Source organism: Takifugu flavidus, chromosome 21, assembly GCF_003711565.1.
Source record: "Takifugu flavidus isolate HTHZ2018 chromosome 21, ASM371156v2, whole genome shotgun sequence".
In the NCBI taxonomy this organism is placed as follows: Eukaryota; Metazoa; Chordata; class Actinopteri; order Tetraodontiformes; family Tetraodontidae; genus Takifugu; species Takifugu flavidus.
In genome coordinates, this window is record NC_079540.1 from 10849987 (window position 1) to 10870168 (window position 20182).

At 46.1% G+C, this 20182-nt stretch overlaps 2 protein-coding genes and 1 long non-coding RNA gene across 7 annotated transcripts; 1 reads left to right on the top strand and 2 right to left on the bottom strand.

The window, feature by feature from the left end:
* Window positions 1-2209: 2209 nt before the first annotated feature.
* On the bottom strand, window positions 2210-5224 carry meox2b (mesenchyme homeobox 2b). Of its 2 annotated transcripts, XM_057020274.1 has the most exons (4): window positions 5101-5224; window positions 4629-5002; window positions 3783-3937; window positions 2210-2726 (listed from the first exon to the last, which is right to left on the bottom strand). In XM_057020274.1, exons 2-4 carry the CDS (start codon window positions 4924-4926, stop codon window positions 2478-2480), a joined length of 702 nt encoding a protein of 233 aa, XP_056876254.1. In that variant the 5' UTR covers window positions 4927-5002; window positions 5101-5224; the 3' UTR covers window positions 2210-2477. The 2 variants fall into 2 exon arrangements, with proteins under 2 accessions (XP_056876254.1, XP_056876253.1); XM_057020273.1 differs by having other exon boundaries at window positions 4629-5172.
* Window positions 5198-19745, top strand: si:ch211-57n23.4 (immunoglobulin superfamily DCC subclass member 3). Of its 4 annotated transcripts, none has more exons than XM_057020269.1 (16): window positions 5198-5629; window positions 6296-6818; window positions 7441-8078; window positions 11325-11630; window positions 12371-12515; window positions 12688-12818; window positions 12979-13116; window positions 13205-13363; window positions 14531-14696; window positions 14773-15023; window positions 15175-15339; window positions 15996-16184; window positions 16511-16624; window positions 16743-16869; window positions 16944-17055; window positions 17206-19745. In XM_057020269.1, the coding sequence occupies exons 3-16, from the start codon at window positions 8030-8032 to the stop codon at window positions 17275-17277; spliced, it is 2124 nt and encodes a 707-aa protein (XP_056876249.1). In that variant the 5' UTR covers window positions 5198-5629; window positions 6296-6818; window positions 7441-8029; the 3' UTR covers window positions 17278-19745. The 4 variants fall into 4 exon arrangements, with proteins under 4 accessions (XP_056876249.1, XP_056876250.1, XP_056876248.1 ...); XM_057020270.1 differs by having other exon boundaries at window positions 6722-6818; XM_057020268.1 differs by having other exon boundaries at window positions 5198-6818.
* Window positions 14380-15421, bottom strand: LOC130517996 (uncharacterized). Its single transcript, XR_008947885.1, has 3 exons — window positions 15261-15421; window positions 14852-15033; window positions 14380-14679 (listed from the first exon to the last, which is right to left on the bottom strand). It is a non-coding gene; the product is annotated as an uncharacterized LOC130517996 (long non-coding RNA).
* Window positions 19746-20182: the final 437 nt, after the last annotated feature.

Here is a 20182-nt window from a genome sequence, read left to right on the forward strand (position 1 = left end):
TAAAGCTACAACCAGGCTTCATGTCAGACACTTCCTGTTCAGGGGCAGAGTAAATGGTGGTCTGACTGTCGCCCCCTACAGGCTGGGAGTAGAGGAGCATTTCCTTCACAGATCTGTACCTAAACCTTCCAGTACTTTTACATAAATCAATATTTCTGTGCAAGGATAACGCTTGTCTCTAGAAGCAGAGTTTGCCCTTCCATTACAGAAGGTTGTGGGTTTGAATCCATGTTCAGGTTCTTTGTGTGTGTGGACCATCTTCAGTGTTCTTCAACCAGAGGTGCTTTTCTTTACCTAACCCTAACCCTTAAACAGTCCACGTTGACCAGAGTCCAACATCTGCAGCTCTAAATGGAGAAAACAGCCGTCAGTCAGCTTCTCTGCCAGTTTATTGGAGGCTTTGTGGTTTCCTGTCTTTCGTCAGTCAGTCTGCTTGTACTGATTCTCAGCGGCTTCCTGAAGACCAGAACATTTTTTTGGCCGGTCGCTCGTATTTCCACAGTGGTGCAGTTTATTTTGGACTGATCGTCCAATCACTGAAGCAGGACTGAACAATTAAATCCCAAATGACTTTTGTTCCCTCTGCTTGATTCTGCGAAGACTCTTTAGAAACATTTTCTAGATCTTCTACTTTACTTTTATTTGCAATTTACTTAGAAATTGACGTTTTAAATTGTGCTGGAGACTCAAACTGGTAAAGAGAAGCAGATCTTCAGGCTGTGTTCAGAAATTCCGAAAGGTCAACCAGGTCTGCCAAGTGTTTGTCTCCTTTTTCTGGGTTTGAGGAATCTTTGGCAGGTTGAGGAAGTCCCACCTTGGTGCTCAGCCTCCATCAACACTGGAGTACTACCAGATGATCTGGTTGGGAAAATCTTCAGCCGGCTCTGTTGATGTTGGCGTGCTTGGCTGGAATGACAACATGGGGCTTCCTGCTGAAGAAAAGCTACGGTCTCAGGGGTCAGTGTGGAACTTCATCCAAGATCAGGTCTGACACAGGCCAGAAACATTCCACAAAAGCAGAATCTCGGCTGGAAATGAGAAAAGCTAAAGCAGAACCAGCAAAACACAAGTCAGGTTATGCTGTGCTGAAGGAGAGAGCGGAGGAGCCAGAGGAGAAGGATGAGCTTAGATCATCAGGACCTGCGAGGCCCATCAGCTGGTGCTGCTCAGGTGAGGTGTTCGAAAGAACATGGTCATCTTTGGTCTATTGTTCAGACACTGAATAGGAGATGGTGGAGAACTGGAGTAGGTCTAAGTTCTCACATTCCACCACTGCTCCATATTAAAATGAAGCTTTTCCGAAGGAGCTTCTGAGACGCCCAGTAGAACCACATGAACGAAGATCTGACACAGACGTTCCACCGATGGAGAGTGTCAGGACAGAACAACTGTGACCACAGTCAGCTGAGACGAGTCTGAGGGGAAAACTGCTGGACCGCACAGCTGTTTTTACTCTGCTGCAGCCACACACACACAACACACACACACACACACACACGGGCATGACACAAACACACACAAACACACACCACACACAAAAAACACATGTGAGTGAAGAACAGCCAGTATGTAACCGTGCAACCGTGCCAGGAAACCACTCAACACATCTATCAGAGTGATGGAAACATGCTGGTAGTTTACAAAATAACTACAACATAAAACACAAAAGTACGCTTTCTCTGTCCCAGTATGACCAGTCATTTAACCTCTCTGTCCCAGTATGACCAGTCATTTAACCTCTCTGTCCCAGTATGACCAGTTATTTAACCTCTCTGTCCCAGTATGACCAGTCATTTAACCTCTCTGTCCCAGTATGACCAGTTATTTAACCTCTCTGTCCCAGTATGACCAGTTATTTAACCTCTCTGTCCCAGTATGACCAGTCATTTAACCTCTCTGTCCCAGTATGACCAGTTATTAACCTCTCTGTCCCAGTATGACCAGTTATTAACCTCTCTGTCCCAGTATAACCAGTCATTTAACCTCTCTGTCCCAGTACGACCAGTCATTTATCCTCTTTCCCTGCATAACCAGTCATTTAACCTCTCTGTCCCAGTATGACCAGTTAATTGTCCTCTTTCCTTGCTGACCACACCTGTGGGGTCAAAGGTTACAGGTGATGCTGCTGAGCTCCTAAATAGAGGAGGGGCCACTGCCACGGGACTGTTCTCCACAGTCAGATTTCCATGTTCTTCCACACATCAAAAGGTTTGTTCTTCTGTTTTTCTCATTTATTTGCGTGAGTATGCACGCGTGTATCGATAAGGGCAAGTACACACGCGTTGTAATACCATACATGAACAACTTCATACAAACAAATATGCTTTGTGGCGTTCACAAAGAACAAAGAACCTTTGTTAAATTACTCAGATCAAAGCCAAGCTCGTTGGGCTGATTGTTCTCCGATGTTTGACAGCAGTCCTCAACAGTCTACAGCGTTCCGGATCTGCAGGGGGTCTCTTTTGATTGTGTGTTGCTCACGATGGTTTTTGTTGACTGGTCCATATTGGGTCAAAGTCTGCGCTGTGGTCGCTGTCCTGACTGTCGTCCTCGGCGGTCTTCGGCGAATTCCGCGAATGTGGCAGCGCCACCATCCCGGAAAACTCTGACGGTAATAAGATCCCTTTTTTCACGTTCACCAGTTCTTTCTGCCGAGCTGCTGCCCCCTGCTGGCCGCCTTTCACACGTTTCCACTTCATTCTCCTGTTCTGGAACCAAACCTTCACCTGAGGACACAGCCACATGTTCACGTCGGTTTACTGTTCACACACAACATGTCACTCCACATGCTAACACGCCACATGCTAACACGCCACATGCTAACACGCCAACGTAGCAGTGCTGTGAATCCTCGTCTATGTTTCCACTAGGTTGCATGTATCACTGCTTGTCCCTGTGCATTAGCGAACTACTAGCAGAATAGCCAACTAACGAAGGTGTTGCGTTAATGTGGTATTTGAAGCTGGACGGGCTTCATTGAACACAACACAGTGTGTGTAATATGTTAAAATAATCATCAAGATTACACGTGTCTTTTAACATGTGACAGGATTAATCTTGACGATAGATTAATCTGCTTTAACGTGTTTGCTGAACAATGTCAGGGCCTGAGATTATGTGTTAGTGGTTAAGGACATGTAAAATGTCATTTCAGTATTCTACATCCATAATAATTACGTTTTTACAATTTTCTAAAAAGAGAAGAAAAACATGTCGCAGAACATCTGCAACAGAACACACAATCTGATCGTTCTCACATATAAATAAAACTCTCACAAGTAAACAGGAACTTCTTAGAACATTTTCACACGTGAACGGAACTTTTACACATGTGAACGGAGATAGCTCATTTTCCACGTTGTCAGAACTTTCTCAAATGTAAACAGAGCATTTTTGGACGTAAACAAAGCATTTTCATGCACAAATGGAACTTTCTCACATGCAAATGGCAAATTTTGTAGGTAAAGAAATGGATGAAAACTAGAAAGAGCATCCAAACATGTCAGGCAGCACATTAGGGTAGCGGCTAAACTTAAAGCTAGAACAGACGTCCAGCCTGACTGCTCTGGCTGTGCCTCCACTAGATGGCGCCGGGCTTAAGACTACGCACAAACGGACCTAATTTTATCTTTGGTTGCCTACGGAGTAAACGGAGCTTCTCCTCTTCATCAGTTTTAGTGTGTGAAGGATGGATGGAAACAGAGAGAAGGTTCATCGTAGCTAAAGATATTCCTGCTTAACCCTCCAGAATACGACCATCAACGACGTTGCTTTGGTGGTACCTGGCGTTCGGTCAGGTCGAGGTTGACAGCGATTTCGTAGCGTCTCAGTCGGGTCAGGTAGTTGTGGTGAGCGAACTCTGACTCCAGTTCTCGGATCTGCTCCTTGGTGAAGGCCGTGCGCTCCTTCCTGGGTTTGCTGCCGCCGTCCTGAGACTCTACATGGAAACAGCCACATAGGCAGGAAACGAAGGTGATGGGAATCCACAGGAAGATTCTCAGACCATCTCAACCTTGGATAAAAGTCAACTTCCGGATATTCCACTTTTTAACAGAGAACTCTGAGTGGATTCCAACCCTGCAGGTGATCGACTCCAAGCCGAGCTACTGACACATCGAAGCCAGCCTGACTGTTTTTGTGGCTCTTTACTGATTTCATAATAAACGTCATTCTTAAAACATGAAAGAATTTTCCTGACCATCCCCAAACCTTCACTTATGAGCAAAGTGATTTTCAACATATCAATTAAATGACTAGTACTCAAACAATCATCAGTTCTGAAGTTACAGGCTGGAGGACCAGAACCAGATCTGAGGTTCTGAGGTCCAGATTCACCGTTCATGAATCCTGAATCAGTTTAACTTAAACATCAACACACATCCGATGTTTTAAGGGGTTGAAATCAAGTAGATTTAGTTCAATATAACTACAATAATCACACACTAAAGAATAAACACGCTCTAGTGTAGTCTTTGAAATACTATTGATCCATATGGATCAGCACAGCAGAGTATCTGGGTTCATCAGGGTGGATCACACTATCAGGGTGGATCACACTATCAGGGTTGATCAGGGTGGATCACACTATCAGGGATGATGCTTTGAGATTATGGAGTTAATCTCTGTACCTGAACTCTGGTTCCTGCCTGTGTGGCTCTTCCTGTCGGGCTCTTCGGAGGATAAACCCGTTGTCCCAGTTTGGTCACTGATGTGGAAGTTGGTCCCACGCTGGTTTGAAGAACCGGTCCTGTGTTCCGGTGCCTCAGGAGGGGGGACACAGACGCTGTGAAGGGGGCTGGGCCAGCTGGGTGTGTTCTGGAGATGGAGGACGGGCTGTTTGTGCTGCTCCGAACTTCCGAACACCCCAGAGTCTTCTCCTCCACCGTATCCATAGCTGGGCGAGGAAGCAGGGAGATCCATGAACATGTGGTCGCTGCGATGGTGCAAGGCCAGCGGTGACTGGATGATGGCCGGGTGGAGGCCCTGGGTGGGTGCATGGGGGCTGCGGAAACAAGCAAACAGAGAGTGATCCATGATTAGCAGAGCAATCCGGAGAAAAGAAAGAAAGAGCTCTCCAGAGCTGCCCAGCTCTCCTCACACCTCCAGAAGAAAGTTCTCTGGTAATCCTCAAACAGGCGGCGAATAAACTGGAAGAAGGATCTCAGATGACACGATCACAACCCGTGTGGAAGGAGACGGAGCTTCCAGTCGTGCTGGAGGGGGGGGGGGGGCTGTAATCTGAGAGGTGGGCTGGGTCACTGGGACTGACCACAGCTTGTTCTCCAAACCTCCTCAATGAGTCTGAGACCTTCCTTCTCTGGAGTTTCTCTGTATCCGCGGTGGGTTTTTACAGATCAGAGAAGAGGAGAAGGACGGCACCTTGTCAGCTACAGACGGAGGGTTGTCATCACTAACGTTGGTGGATCTGCTCTCATTCTGGAGGTGCCCCACCATCACTCTACAGAACCAAGAACCCATGTTGACAACAAACACATGTGTGCTTCTGCTGGAACCAATTATAGTAAAACTAAAAACGTATCCAGAAACAAACACACGTGGTCACATGAGGATGAGAATTAAGAAGATCCTGAAAACATAATGAAATCTCGACCTTGTGGATCTATAGAAGGTGAGGGGACGTGCATCATGGGTCAACCTAAACCAGCAGCACGACTGCTCAGACGGGTAACCTGTCATTAGGATTTATTTTGGTTTAAACCCCAGTCGATGCGGGGATTTCTCCAGAACCCAAACAGGAAGCTGGTTCCACTGAAAAAGAACCGGATCTGTCAGGGCCCCCAGGAGAGGTGGAGCGGGACACCCAGGGCCTTGTTGGGGGACACATTTAGAATCTAGAGTTGATTACACTGCTCACGTCTCACTCTGACCTTCAGTCTCAACAACACACACACACACACACACACACACACATACTGTGTAATTTTAGTACTTCTAGTGCACATATGTGAATATTGTGTGTTTTAGCATGTTTTTACAGCTTGTGTCCACCTATCTAGATTATTTATATACATAGTCATGATTCTTATTTTGCACCAACAGCAGAATCCCCAAATTTGGCCAACAAAGTTTCTGAATCGGCACTAAACTAAAACTTCTGAAACCAAATCTGAAACTCGAACTTGCGAAGGATGATCTCTTGTTCCCCGTTACTCTCTCTGGTTGTGTAACTGCTGCGCCATCAGATCACATCTGTTCACTAACACATGGAGGAATTTTATTTTGAAAGTTTGGTCCAAAAATTGAACAATGTTTTCTGTTTTTATCTCTCAGCCAGATGCCACATCAAGAACAAGGCTGAGGCTGGTTTTACTGATCAGGAGGTTTTTAGACTAAAGAAACTGATTCTGAAAGTTAACGATGTTTGTTAATAAAAATGCACCTTTTATCTGCTTTTTAGCCTTCTCATTGTTTTATAACTCTGTTATCTCACTTTTAATGAATCGTTTTAAAATTGGGAATTTAAACATAAACGGAGGCAGAGGAGAAAAATGTGACGCTCCTGTGTTTTTGTTGCCGTGTGTTTCCACTAGAGGGCGCTGGTGACCTGGTTCCTGGCTGGATCAGCATGGTTGGAAGGCTTTTTAAGCAGCCAAGACCAGCTGATCTGTGTTAGATCGTCTATCGTCCCTGTTGTTGGTAACTAAGCGCTCTCTGACTTAGTAACTCTGTTGTTAACTCACGTGTTTTTTCTTTTTCCGAGGTTTCCACGTCACCCCATCAAAGAGCCCTATTCATGGTTGGTTTCCCTCGCAGTCCACTACAGCCCGTTCGAGTCTCTATCCTGGGTCCATTCTGTGGTCAGTCTGGGACAGTTTTCCATGTTTTTACTGAGTGCATCACCTTTACATTTTACTCCTTTAGCAGAAGCTTTAGTCCAAAACGACTTGCAGCCAGAGACACAATCAAGCTAACATGCAGTTGAGATCAGTGTGGGGAAAAAATACCAGCTTACATCCCTTTACTACCTGGAACAAGCTCAACCAACTACCACAGCAGAGCTGTTGAGGAGGATGTAAAGGAGGAGAAAGGAGCTCATGACAAGAAAACTGAGCACAATCGAGTATCAGGTTCTTAAATTTTTGACTGGAGAAGTTAAGCTAGCAACCTCCCGTCCCTACACTAGCAAACAGAGACAGACTACAGGACGGGGACACCTGTGATGTCTTGACTGTGTGGAAGCCAGACTGAGGCTAGTAGGGCTGAAATGAGATGACCAGGGGTCTCGAGGCTACAGTTGCTACAAGCTGCACAATAAACCTGGGAGTTGTCCTGCAGCTCTCATCATGAGTAATGTCTGAAAGACTGTGTTCACTTTAGATTTGGTTTTTTAATATACTGTAAATAAAAGTGGTTTTGAAAGTCCTAACTCCTCTTTCTCCCTCTTCTCCTGCCTTTCTATATGCATTGGTGACTCCATAGTTGTGCTCTGACCCCTGCTACTCCCTGTTAGGGAGACTTTCTCCTGCCATTGGTGCCGGCCAGGGTCCAGCGGGGTCACGCTCCGGATCTGTGGACAGACCATCGTGATGGCAACAGAACCTGTGTAAGCAAAGTTGAACTGAAAGTAGAGCATGATGCGGGTGGCTTAAACAAATCTGGGACCAGAGAGTGGTCGGCTTCTTAACGAGAAGCCCCCTCTCAAGTTTAAATGCTCGGCAGTGCCTGAAGCTAAGCCCCGCCCCCTCCCGCCAGGGCAGCTGATGATTGGTTGACACAGGACTGACCTTTCGTGGTCGTCTGTCCTCTGACAACAATGAGAGTCCGGGCTGAGTGGGTCCGGCCGGCGTCGTCACCCTCCCTACACTTCCCACCTAGCTTTGAACGTGACCAGCATCCTTTGGGGATGAAGAGCGACAAAACCAAACCGATGGTTCAATAGAAACAAATAAGTTTTTCACCAAAGACAGACGTGAGCGGACGGAGCTGGAATATCCATTTGGATCACTTGGATTTTTCTAATGATTGTGGATCGGAAGCTTTAAGTCAGGACTGAAGAGAAGAAATCAAAATGGAACCAAGAACCTTTGTGACGTGTTTGACAGTTTTCTTCAGTTTCAGTAAGTTTGACTGATTCCTAATGGATCCCAATGATCGGTATTTATAAGTTCTTGTTGTTGCTTTGACTGTTTCAGTGTTTAGATTCAGCTGATTGAAAATCAGGTTGATTTTTCCACCAGCAGAACATTTAATATAAATTCTGGGGCATAAAACGACTCTGATATTAAATCAATAACTGCTCTGTGCTCCTGATGCTGTTTATTTAAACAGCGTCTTTCTGCAGCCTCGTCAAATGTGAAATAATGCTTCACATTTGGTAAAGTCACCATTATTGATCAGCGGGCCTGTGGCACCAGTGCTACCAGTACCAGCATTGGGGAACCAAAAGCAGAACCTGGCTGTAGGTTCTGAAAGGGGAACTTTCCTGTGTCCGTTTCTGTCGTCTGGGGGAAAAAACGATGAGTGAAGATTTGATCTCCTGTTTCAGACTTTCCATGATTTCTGTCAGAAATGACAACAAAAGAGGTTTGCATGAGAATGGGGGCCGTGCAGATGCTGGAGGGGGGGTTAGAGTCACTGACCTCTGACCTTTAGGAGGGGGAGGGTTCTGGGTTATCCTGGTCAGAGGATGGGGGCTGCTGAAGGACCCGTTTTCAGTGACCTGACCCTCACACTCTCATCTCCATAACACCCCCACCCCACCTCCATACCCAGATTGAGACCTTTTTAAGATGAGGAGCAGGTTGTACCCCCCCTTCCCCCCCATCTGCACATGACCGTGTCCTCCCCATCAGGCCTTCTCAGACTCGTGGGTTGACACCAAGGGAACAAAGACCCTGCGGTGGGTCTTGTTTCTGACACCCTCACAGAAAATGAAGCTAACATCTTTATATGTGGGGGGCTTTAGCTAATGCTAATGCTAGCTGGTATGAACATTTCCTGGGGCTGAGGGGAGATCAAACACAGAAAACAAGCTCACATTAAACATTCCAGCTTGGAAAATTATCCAAAAGTTGTGGGAAAGTACAAAAAACTGAATCTTAATTTGATATTATAATACAAATATTTTTGTGAAACACCAAAAAAAAATGCAATTTTTGATATACAGGATTAAAACCTGAATTAACAGGGGTAAAAAAAATCTAAAGAAATTAGATTACTATGACTAAATAATCAATATTTATCATCAAAAAGGAATTAACTTATCTGTTCTTACACACAAAGAGCACAAAGTCTAAAATATCTGAAACACTTTTAATGGCTAAAAGCATCAAACTGACAAACAATTAGGAGGGAAAATCTGAGTTGATACAAATTAACCTTTTAAAACAAGACAATAAATCAACATGTTTCTCAAGTGAAGATGGACAAAAGCTCTGAGGTGAAGTTCAGGGAAGACGAGCTCAGTCTGGACCCCCCCCCCCCTACCCCCCACCCCCATCTCCACATCCATCCTCCTTACATCTGGCTCTCTCATGACCCCAGAGGAACTCTGGGAGAAGCAACAACCCCCCCCCCCCCCAACTACCAATCTGCTCCCCAAAAGAATCTCATGACGTTATCAGTGTATTGAGCTAAAGCTGCGACCTGCATCGCCCATGATGAAGAACAAACAGAAAAAAGTTACCTAAAGATTCAAAGTGGCACGAAAAGCCCCCTAACCAGTTAAAACCAGTTAGTGTAAACTGGTTAAACAGTGAAAGCAGCAGAATCCATCTGTTTCTATCAGGACGGTTTGTGCTCATCGGGGGGCTCAAGCTGTCTGTAGTTTTCTATCAATCCAGCTTTGACCTGTTTCAAAAGGGGACAGATGCTCGTGTTTTCCTGGGGAGACTGGTTACCTGAAAAGGTGACGATTGACAGGTGATTGAGGGTGTGTTAGCATGTAGCAGCACCGATCTGCTAAAGGGGCTTGTGTTTTAGAAATCGGATCAAAGATGGCCGATTTCTAATGTTCAGGCTACAGCATCGGTCGGTGGATCTTTTTGTTCCTCTTCAAGAATGTAAGAGGAAAAGGACCCAGTCTGGTCCAAAAGTGGTCTGAACTTCATGTATCAGGAACCCTCAGTCTGGTATTTCAGAGCCAAAGTCAAGTTCAGCGGTTGTTGTCCCCGTTTGATGGTCTGGCCTGAAGAACCAGCTCTGCTCCCCTGAGCCGAGGCGAGGGTGAGGAGACTCTGAGGAGACAGGCTGCAGGTTCAAGTGCAACTGTGCATTGTTCCTGCTCCACAGCTGGGGTGAAGACGGCCGCTCCAAAGGTTCAAGGCTGTTTGCATACAGCAGAATAGACGGGGAGATGGCAGTGTCACCGGGGTCACCGAGGAGAGGGACGAGGGCACGGCGGAGAGCTCCCATGTCATGGGAAAGTCACCTCGGAGATGGAGCTGAAAAGATGGGCGGGGGGGGAGAAGGGGCAGATGGTGGCCTGGAGTGCCTGACGGGGTTTTAACAGGGGTTGCTGTGGCTCGGGTGCAAATAAGCATATTCACAATACGATTGTCACAACTGGCCTCTTGAATCAGTGGAGGCGCTCCTAAACTTGACCTCCACCCTCCCCACCCCCCCGCGGTATTGTTGTTGCCCCTTCTGTGTCGATTCAGCCCCATTGCAATCACCCACAGGAACCAAAGGAACATCCATCAATTCAGCTGTGTGTGTGCGTGGGGGTGTTTGTGGCCATGCTACTTAGTAAGGACCACGTTTAACTAGCAAAGTGAGGACATTAACAGTGAGTTCACACCGTCGGTACTCTACACTGGTCCGTGGACCACTTCGAGGTTCAGGACCTAATTTGGCTGAGAGGTGTCGTACAGAGTTATTAAAATGTTTTTGGAAAATTAAACGATAATGATGAGAAATGGCCAACTTGTTCCAGTAAAAAAAATAATGGAGTTCACCCTCATTCATCACATTTGAGCATTTCACATCATCTGGTCGTCCAGGTTCTGAAGATCTCACATTCTTCTGAACGTTTCAGCAGCGTTTCGTCTGGCTGCCTCCAACCAACTCGGGAACAAAAGCTCCTGTGTTCGCTGTGATAATCAGCCATTTTGTGCGTCATTGCTATGACTACCACTTACATTGAGGTGGGGCTGATTATGGTACCGGTGCTCTCTTGTAGTTAAAAAGTGACCCAAAGAGAGTATGGAGAGGGTAAAGGTACTGCCAATGGAAAGTCACCATTTTCCATGTCCTAACAGCTTCTCAGGTGTTGAAAGGTTCTGTTTTAAGCTGGAGTTGGTCTAGATTAGGGTCACGGTGGTTAGAATCACTCCAATGTTCTCCTGTCTCTCCTTGTTCCTCAGGTGGATGTCTGGCCTCAGAGTTGTCCTTCCTCCTGGAGCCCAGTGATGTCATCGCTGTGAGAGAACGTCAGCTCATGCTGGACTGTCGGGTCCAGGGCGAGGAACCCATCATGATCACGTGGCGTAGGAATGGGGTCCCTTTACCCACCAGCCCACGAGTTCAGGTGCTGACAAATGGCACGCTGTTAATCCAGAGCTTCCAAAAACGCAAAGACGGGAATGACGGCGACATCGGTGAATACGACTGCGCCGCTCAAAATCGCTACGGCATGCTGGTCAGTCGAAAGGCCAAAGTCCTTCTGGCATGTAAGTACAAGAACACGTAGCGAGGACAGAAACCCTTTACTATCGTCACAAATACAACAGAATATTGCCCAGAGTTTGTAGGCGTCCCAGGCAGTGGTGGGTGCTGGGTCACATGACAGTGGGGGCAACAGTTCAAAAAGGTGGTGACCAGGATGGGAGGGGTCTCCAAGGTTGCTGTGGACTCTCCTGAGACAGATGTCCTACCAAGGCGGTTAGAGGTCAACCAGTAGGTGTTTGGGCCGTGCTAATGAGCCTCTACAGCTCCTTCCTCTCCGCTGATGTGCAGCTAGCAAGCTAGCTAGCTGTTGCTCAGCACTGAGTCCACAGGGCAAAGGTAGAAGGACACTGATAGTTCCTCAACTGTAGGATAAACAGATCTTGTCTCTACCCCTTCATCCACGAGAGTTATGGCTTTGTTAGGGGTCTTCAACACAATAAGTTGCCATGGAGATGATCTCTGGATTGCAGGTCTGTCCTCGCAGGGTAATACACTGTTATTGATTATTGTTGGCTGTCTGAGCTCTCTTGCTCTGTGTGCATGTGCATGTGTGCATGCTTGTGTGTTTGAACGAGGTCCATAAAGCTGCAGCGTCAGTATTTTCAAAGACCTGGTTAAAAGTTCCCTCAGAGTTCTTGGTGGTTCTGCAGCTCACAGCAGGTCTCCACTGGGTCTCTGGAGGTTCTTGCAGCTTTTCTCTGGTTCATCATTTCCACCAGTGAAAATCCTCTTTGTTCCTCAGCTCTTCCCAAGTTCCACACCCACCCAACATCCATGAGTGTGGACGAGGGCGGCGTCGCTCGCCTTCAGTGCCAGATCAATGGAATTCCAGAGGCCAACATCAGCTGGGAGAGGAACCGAGTGTCTCTGAACACCACTGACAGCAGGTACGATGTGGCAGTGACCAGGTCAGGATACAGGAATGGTTAATCCTAGGGTTAGGGTTAGGTAACCCTGTCCACACCACATTTCTGAAACAGCCACCAGAAGGAGTGGTGATTTGGATCTGACTGTGTTCACCATGTCACAAAGATTCTGACCTCTGACCTGCCTGTCCAGATACACTCTTCTGCCAAACGGAGTTCTCCAGGTGACGGGTGTCAGACGGGTGGATGCTGGGATTTTCCGTTGTGTCGCCAGCAACATAGCAAACACTCGATTCAGCCATGAGGCGGTGCTCAACGTCACAGGTAAATGCGTGGGTCTGTAACCATGGCGACACTACACAATGTTTTGATGCTTACAAGAACCGTTGTGGGAAGGAGGCTTCCTCACCCCTCCCCCCCCCCTCCATTCTGGTGTCTTTATTTTGTGCGCTCATCTAAATGTTTGTTTTCTGTCTGTCTGTAGGTGGCGCTCCCAGAATCTACAAAGAACCCGTCATCCTTTCTGGACCCCAGAATCTGACCATCAACGTACACCAGACGGCCATCTTGGAGTGTATTGCCACAGGAAACCCGAGGCCCATTGTGTCCTGGAGCAGGCTAGGTGACGCAGCAAAATGCTAAGCCTACGTAGCTGTCAGCGACCTGGTCTTTGCTATGCTAATCAGTGGGTTGTCTCTGGCTGCCATCAGATGGACGATCCATCGGAGTGGAGGGAATCCAGGTTCTCGGGACAGGAAATCTGATGATCTCAGATGTTTCCCTTCAACACTCCGGGGTGTATGTTTGTGCCGCCAATCGTCCCGGGACCAGAATGAGGCGTACGGCGGTTGGACGACTCGTGGTACAAGGTGAATCACGTAAAGCTCACATGTTCAGAAGTACTTTCTGACACAAGTTTCTCTTTTTTTTTATCACAATTCTTACCTGGGTCAGTTGGTTTATAACTGGATGTCGGCTCAGTTAGCATCTCTGGCTCCTGACAGCATTAAAAACAACAGCAGAGATGAACACACGAACACGTGTTCATGCTCATGTGAGCATGAAGGATGTTTTTGTGGTGATGTTGGTGACACCTTGGCCTTGATGGGATCTGTTACTGGACAATACTGGTCTGGCTGCTGTGGAGCCATTTTGCCATCTGTTTCTATGGTAACAATAGGAACACACAAAAATACTTTGAAACATTTTGTAGGTTTTTGGTAATTTTTTTAATCTTTAAGTAAAGTTTTAATGAGCAACAGTTTAAAATCATTAATTAATTGATTTGTTTGAGATTAGTGTGAAGACGAGGATGACGATGGGTTCAAGTTGAGATTTTGAAGATTAGCAGGACCCCACAAAAGAGAAACTGCAGAGGAGCACATGTGTTGGGTGAAATTGGCCCTGACCTTTGACCCTGACCCCAGCAGAAGGATTTAGGCCTGTGAGAATAGTGTCAGGACCGAAGACGGACAGATTCCCATTAGAGGGACAGACACAACAGGATGATGACCAGCAACAGAAAGGGGCGTTAAATAGTCCCGCCCCCTTTTTTCAGTTGGACATGAGTGACAGCTGCGGTCTGCAGAGCACACAGGCTCACACACACACGCATGCACACACACTCTCTCACACACACACACATCCCTCCTTTCTCAGTATAAGATGCACATATGGACAGTTTCGTTTTTACACATCGATCATTTTTACACTATAAAAAATATACTTCTATTTTACTCTCTCAAAACACACGTTAATTGTGACATGAATATTCTGAAATCATTAATTGAATGAGAGACTCTTTAGCATGACGGCAAAGTGGTAATTATGATAACAGAGTGATAAAAAGGATATCACCCATCTTTATTAACACTTATTTTTGGTGTCACCGTCTACAACATTAAGTAACACTTTTTAATATTCCTTTCAATATTTTGGAACTTATAGTTTAGATTTATTTATTATGTTTTACTAAAATGTTTTTTCCTCCTTATTTTCTGACTGAAACCTCTTGTTCAACGGTTTCATCTCTGTAGCCCCACCGGAGTTTATTCAGTGGCCGCAGTCAGTGTCCAAACCAGCAGGGGGCAGTGCTGTGTTCACCTGCGTGGCCCAAGGGGTCCCAGAGCCGCATCTGGTCTGGCTGAAGAACGGCAAAGTCCTGATGCCTGGACACAACGTCAGACTGACCAACAACAACAGGTACAAGGTGTTACAAGAGAATAAGTTCATAAATTCAGACACAACATAACCTCCCCACTCCCGTTTTTTTGTGTAGCACTCTGGTTCTGACCCGTATCAGCTCAGAGGATGAAGCTATCTATCAGTGCATTGCGGAGAACAGTGCCGGTACTAACCAGGCTAGCGCTCGTCTGGCCGTCGCCATGGTTAAAGACCTGCCGGCGGCCCCTGAGGGGCTCACAGCCACCCCTCTGTCCACCAACACCCTGCACATCTCCTGGAGGGAACCACCCCCCAACGTCACTGACGGCATCATCGGATACGTCCTGCACATCCGCAAGATAGGAGGTTGGTGTCACTGCACACACACACACACACACACAGACACACACACACACACACACACATATATGCAGAAACATTTTCACAAATGCACTAAACTCTGTATGTGTGTGTGTGTGTGTGTGTGTGTGTGTGTGTGTGTGTGTGTGTGACTCAGAGCCAGACAGTTTAGAGCTGCAGGAAGCCATAAGTAAAGGCTCTTTCCAACACGACGTGAACAACCTTGAGGAAGGAACCACCTACCTGCTCTACCTGAAGGCCTACTCTCCTCTGGGAGCCAGCCAGCAGTCTCACACTGTGGTGTCCACGACACTGGGGGGCGGTAATGTCTCCAATCCTACCTGATCAACTCATCACATCATGACAGATGAAACTCATTATAGAACATGTTGGTGACAATCAGAGCTCAGACCTTCATTGCCATAGAAATGGTGTAGGTAGCTTAAATTACAGTTAGCTTTAATCACCATCACCATCATCATCACGGTCATCATCATCACCGTCATCGCCACCACCGTCATCATCACCATTATCATCATCACCCTCATCATCGTCATCACCACCATCGTCATCAGGTTATCATCGTCATCACTGTCATCATCACCATTATCATCATCACCACCATCGTCATCATCACCACCATCACCATCATCGCCACCACCATCATCATCACCATGATCATCATCACCCTCATCATCACGTCATCATCGCAATCAGTTACATCATCACCATCATAATCTTCATCATCGTCATCAGCCTCATCGTCATCACCACCATCTTCATCACATCATCACCGTCATCATCACCACCATTATTGCCATTACCCTCATCATCATCACCACGTCAGCATAGTAATCATCGTCATCTTCACAGTCATCTTCACCATCATCATCACCGTCATCATCACCACCACCATCATCACCGTCACCTTCATCATCACCACCATCGTTGATTTCTCTCGTGGTTTTCTTCATTCAGTTCCAGCTCCTCCCACCTTCTACATCAGGGTGTTGAACTCCACCAGTGTGCAGGTTGTTTGGGAGCTTCCAAGTAAAGCAGGGAAGGCTGAAGGCTTCAGACTGTCGTACCGCAGGGTCCCCCACACCATCTTCCAGGGACCAATCCAGCTGCCCTTTCATGTCAATGCCTACACCATCACCAATCTAGGTGAGTGTGTGTGTGTGTGTGTGTGTGTGTGTGTGTGTGTGTGTGTGTGTGTGTGTGTGTGTGTGTGTGTGTGTGTGTGTGTGTGTGTGTGACCTTAACCATGATGACCTTTAACATGCAAGGCCAAACCTAATAGAGCTTTAGTGTTACCACAACAACCAATATGTAGAGCCTGTCAATCATCTCTTCATACCTGTCCTCTGTAGTTTACATTTGAGCAAATAATTATCTGAACGTGTCGGTCAGTCATTTCACAGGGTTCGTTCATACGTGTCGCGTCTCCCGTTACCATTTCATCATATTTCTGCATGCGTGTTCTTGTTTAGAAGCTGCTGCTGTATATGAGATGAAACTGGTAGCCTTTAATGGAAATGGAGAGAGTGACTGTTCCAAGAGACTGGTGTCACTGGGAGAGGGTGCCACAAGCAACAGGAATGATGGTGAGTAAACTGTCATGGAGTCACCGTGTCCGGTTCAGGAATCAGGATTACAACACGTCAGCGAAGACACATCACAAACCCACAGATTTTGCTTTGATCTGAATGCTTTTGATGTCAGGAGAAAAACGGGCGTGTCAATGCAGTGACGAGGAGGCGTCGCTGGGCAGCGTCGTCATCGGCATCCACATCGGCACAGCCTGCATCATCTTCTGTGTACTCTTCCTGGTTTTTGGATACCGGCACAGGTGAGCACACCTTTTCACCTCTTTTCACCTAAACAGCTACGTGAATCCATCCTGATATTCCAATGTTTTTGAAGCCTTTTTTGCAGTAAAGGGTCTCAGGGCAGCTGGTCTGTACCAAGAAACGGAGCAGGACACGATGGCGTCAAGGACAGAGTGAAGCACCTGCGAGTGGAGCCCTCGCTGCAGGTACAGACACAAATGCGTATAATTGAGATGAGATTGAACTCGTGATCCACCTGATTCCACATTCATCCCTACAGTTGTTCAGAATGATCCCATACCAGAGCTGATTCTGATCTTCTCTCTGTGTTGTTGTGCAAACCTTCCCATGTTCAGGAGGTCTGCCCATCACAGTGTCAGGTGATCATCGAGCACTCTTCAAGTTCACCGGGCCAAGGCACTGGCTAACACTGGTCCATAATAAACACAGCCCCTTCTCCCCCTCCAACACTGTGCCTAACCCACTCAGCCAGATCATTGGTTGTTACAGATTGATAGCCCCTCCCAGTTTTTGCCCAACCCTCCCTACCCTTGATCCCAACTACAACCAAAGCTTTCCTCCCTGATCATGTGATTGATAGCAGCACTAGTTCTGAGGAGTCTTTTTATTACCTAGTTTTCTCAGGACTCCTCAGATAAGCTGACGAATATGGATATGCCGCATGGTCTGATGACCCAGATGAATTCCTCATCTCAACCCTTGTCCTAACTCTCTTAGCTTCTCTGTGACAAACCTCTGAACGTTGCCTTCAGTGTTGCTGCAACAACAAAAACCTAGCGGCCTTTGCAAACGCCTTATAGATACAAGAATCTCATGAGAAATTTAGAGGAATGGTGTGAAGAGACTCTCTTCACTCGGCTCTTCAAATGCTGCACAAGTCCAAAGAAAACTACCTCAGTCTGATGAGAACGTCTGAGCCATGTTCAACCATGAGACCAAAAATCTTCCCTCCACTGGGCTGCGTCCCCAACCTGTGCCAATGCCAGTAGTCCGTGCCTGCCACTTACCTGTCCAGAGTGCTGATGGATGATGACCACGGAGAGCCTGAAGCAAAGCCCATTTCGGATGTGGCATTCCACCAGTGAGGCTGAGCTCCCCTGACCCTCTCCTGCAGTGAGCATATACGTCACATCAGTGTTGAGTCTTCCAGATCGGCTCCCACTTCCTCACCACGAACCAATGAACCAAACTACATACGTCTTCATCGTGACAGAATACCAAAGGTCTCACATGTAATTGCTCTTGAAAATATGGAGCTGATATGGAGAGTACGATGTTGTGACTTCTAACCCTTTTACAAAGTGGAAGAATTCAGCTAGCACCCAACAGGATCTTTGACAGAAGCACCCAAGATACTCAAGAGGAACCAAAAACGAAGTCATTCTATTAAGCTGACTCTCCAGAAGCCAAAAGGGTCATCCCAGAAGCTTGTGGATGCCACGTTAGCGGCCCAAAACAGGTGAGACTTCTGTGAATCTGTGGAGGAGATTCAGGCTTCACCACATCAGCCAAGTCCAAAAAGTTCTTCGCTGAAAACCAAGCTGATCGATGGCCAAAGATATCAACATTTTACAGTTTATTACTTATTTTCCATCTTTGGCTTTAGGGTTGCTCCTGCCATAAACGTGCTTCGCCTGCCTGAAAAATGCTTTAACTGAACCAAAACCAAAAAGTCCTTTTGATTTGATTTATATCCATTTCACACTTAAATAGTGTTTCTGTTCTTTTGTTTGGGGTCAATACAGGTGAGACACACCAGCATGGACTTGTAGTTTGTTGAGTTTAACATTTAACTTTTTAAGATAACCAAAAGAAGATGTCAGATATTTTTAATGTAAATATTAAAAGGGAGAATTTCTGAAGTAGATAATTTTTGCTAAATACCTCTATATATAATACACCCACCGATTTCTAACACACAAACCTTTTATAAGTCTTTACAAGCAAACCAGGATGAGCTCACAGTCAAGTTGGTGAACCATGGATCTACATTCAAGCATGGATTTGTCCTGTCTGTGATAAACACACAACTATTAAAAGATAGAACCAGATAGAACCTTTAACTGTGATGCTACAGGAGTAGGACAGCCTGGAGGCATCCATTGTTGTTTTAGCTTTAGTGAGTACAAAAACACATTTAAAGAATTAATATTGGCTTGACCAGGTGACTTTGTGTCAATGGCACCGATTAACATTTAAAAATCTGAGATCCATGTTGGTGTCAAAGTGACCAGAATAAAAGTGTTTGTGGAGGCTCCATGTCAACATGTAACAACAACATAGTTCCTCTTAATATAACTGTGTTCAGCCCACCTTGTCAGAGACTCAAAGGTTTGTGTGTTGAGGTCCCAACGGTCCAATTCTGTGAGCGTCAGAGTTGGACCTTCCTCAGTAATGGAAGCTCAAAGATGAGCAGCTGCCTTTTTTCAACCGAACGCTGTTAAACCAAAAACTTCTGATTCTGTTGTAGTCAGTAGAAGTTCCACTAGTTTCCAATGGAATGCTGCTGGAACACAAGCTGCCAAATGGCTCATATGTGTGTTTATTACTGTTGTTATTACATGAGTTATGACCATTGAATTCTCTCATCCAAATGACTTTGTTAGTGTGCGTATGATGTGAGACGTTCAGAGAGGTTTTAAGATGGACCTCATGTTGTGCCACAGCTAGAAGGAAAAACCAACAAAAACCTAGAAATATAGGAAGTAGAAGTGCTAGAACCAATGAGAAGAGGCTTTAACGTTAATAAGGATTCTATAAGTGCTTTTGTGTTGGAAGCTTTAAATGCTGCGACTGTGGTCCAGTCAGCTGAAGTCTGGAGGAGTGTGCAGAGAGCAAGCTGTGCAACCCACACACACACACACACACACACATACATGTGACACCCTCCCACACACACACACACACACACACATACATATGTGACACCACACATACATACACACACGACGCTACACCACATACACACACAAGAAACCCCACACACATTTGACACTCCCACACACACACACGATACTCCACACACACACGTGACCCCACCAGACACACACACACACGACACCCCCCACACACACGCGATAGGAAGGAAATGAGTTCCATTAACTCCACTTTACAGCAGTTACAGGTGATGAGACTACCTGTTGTTACCTGTAATTAGGTGCATCTGTTGTGTGAACGACTACGTTGATATTTTAGGTTTATTTATTTCGGCATTCGTTCTTTGTCATGATTAAATATTACAATATTGCATATTTTTCCTAACTGAATGTTGGAATGAAGTTTCCTTTCTTGACCTCTGCAGCTCTGATTTTG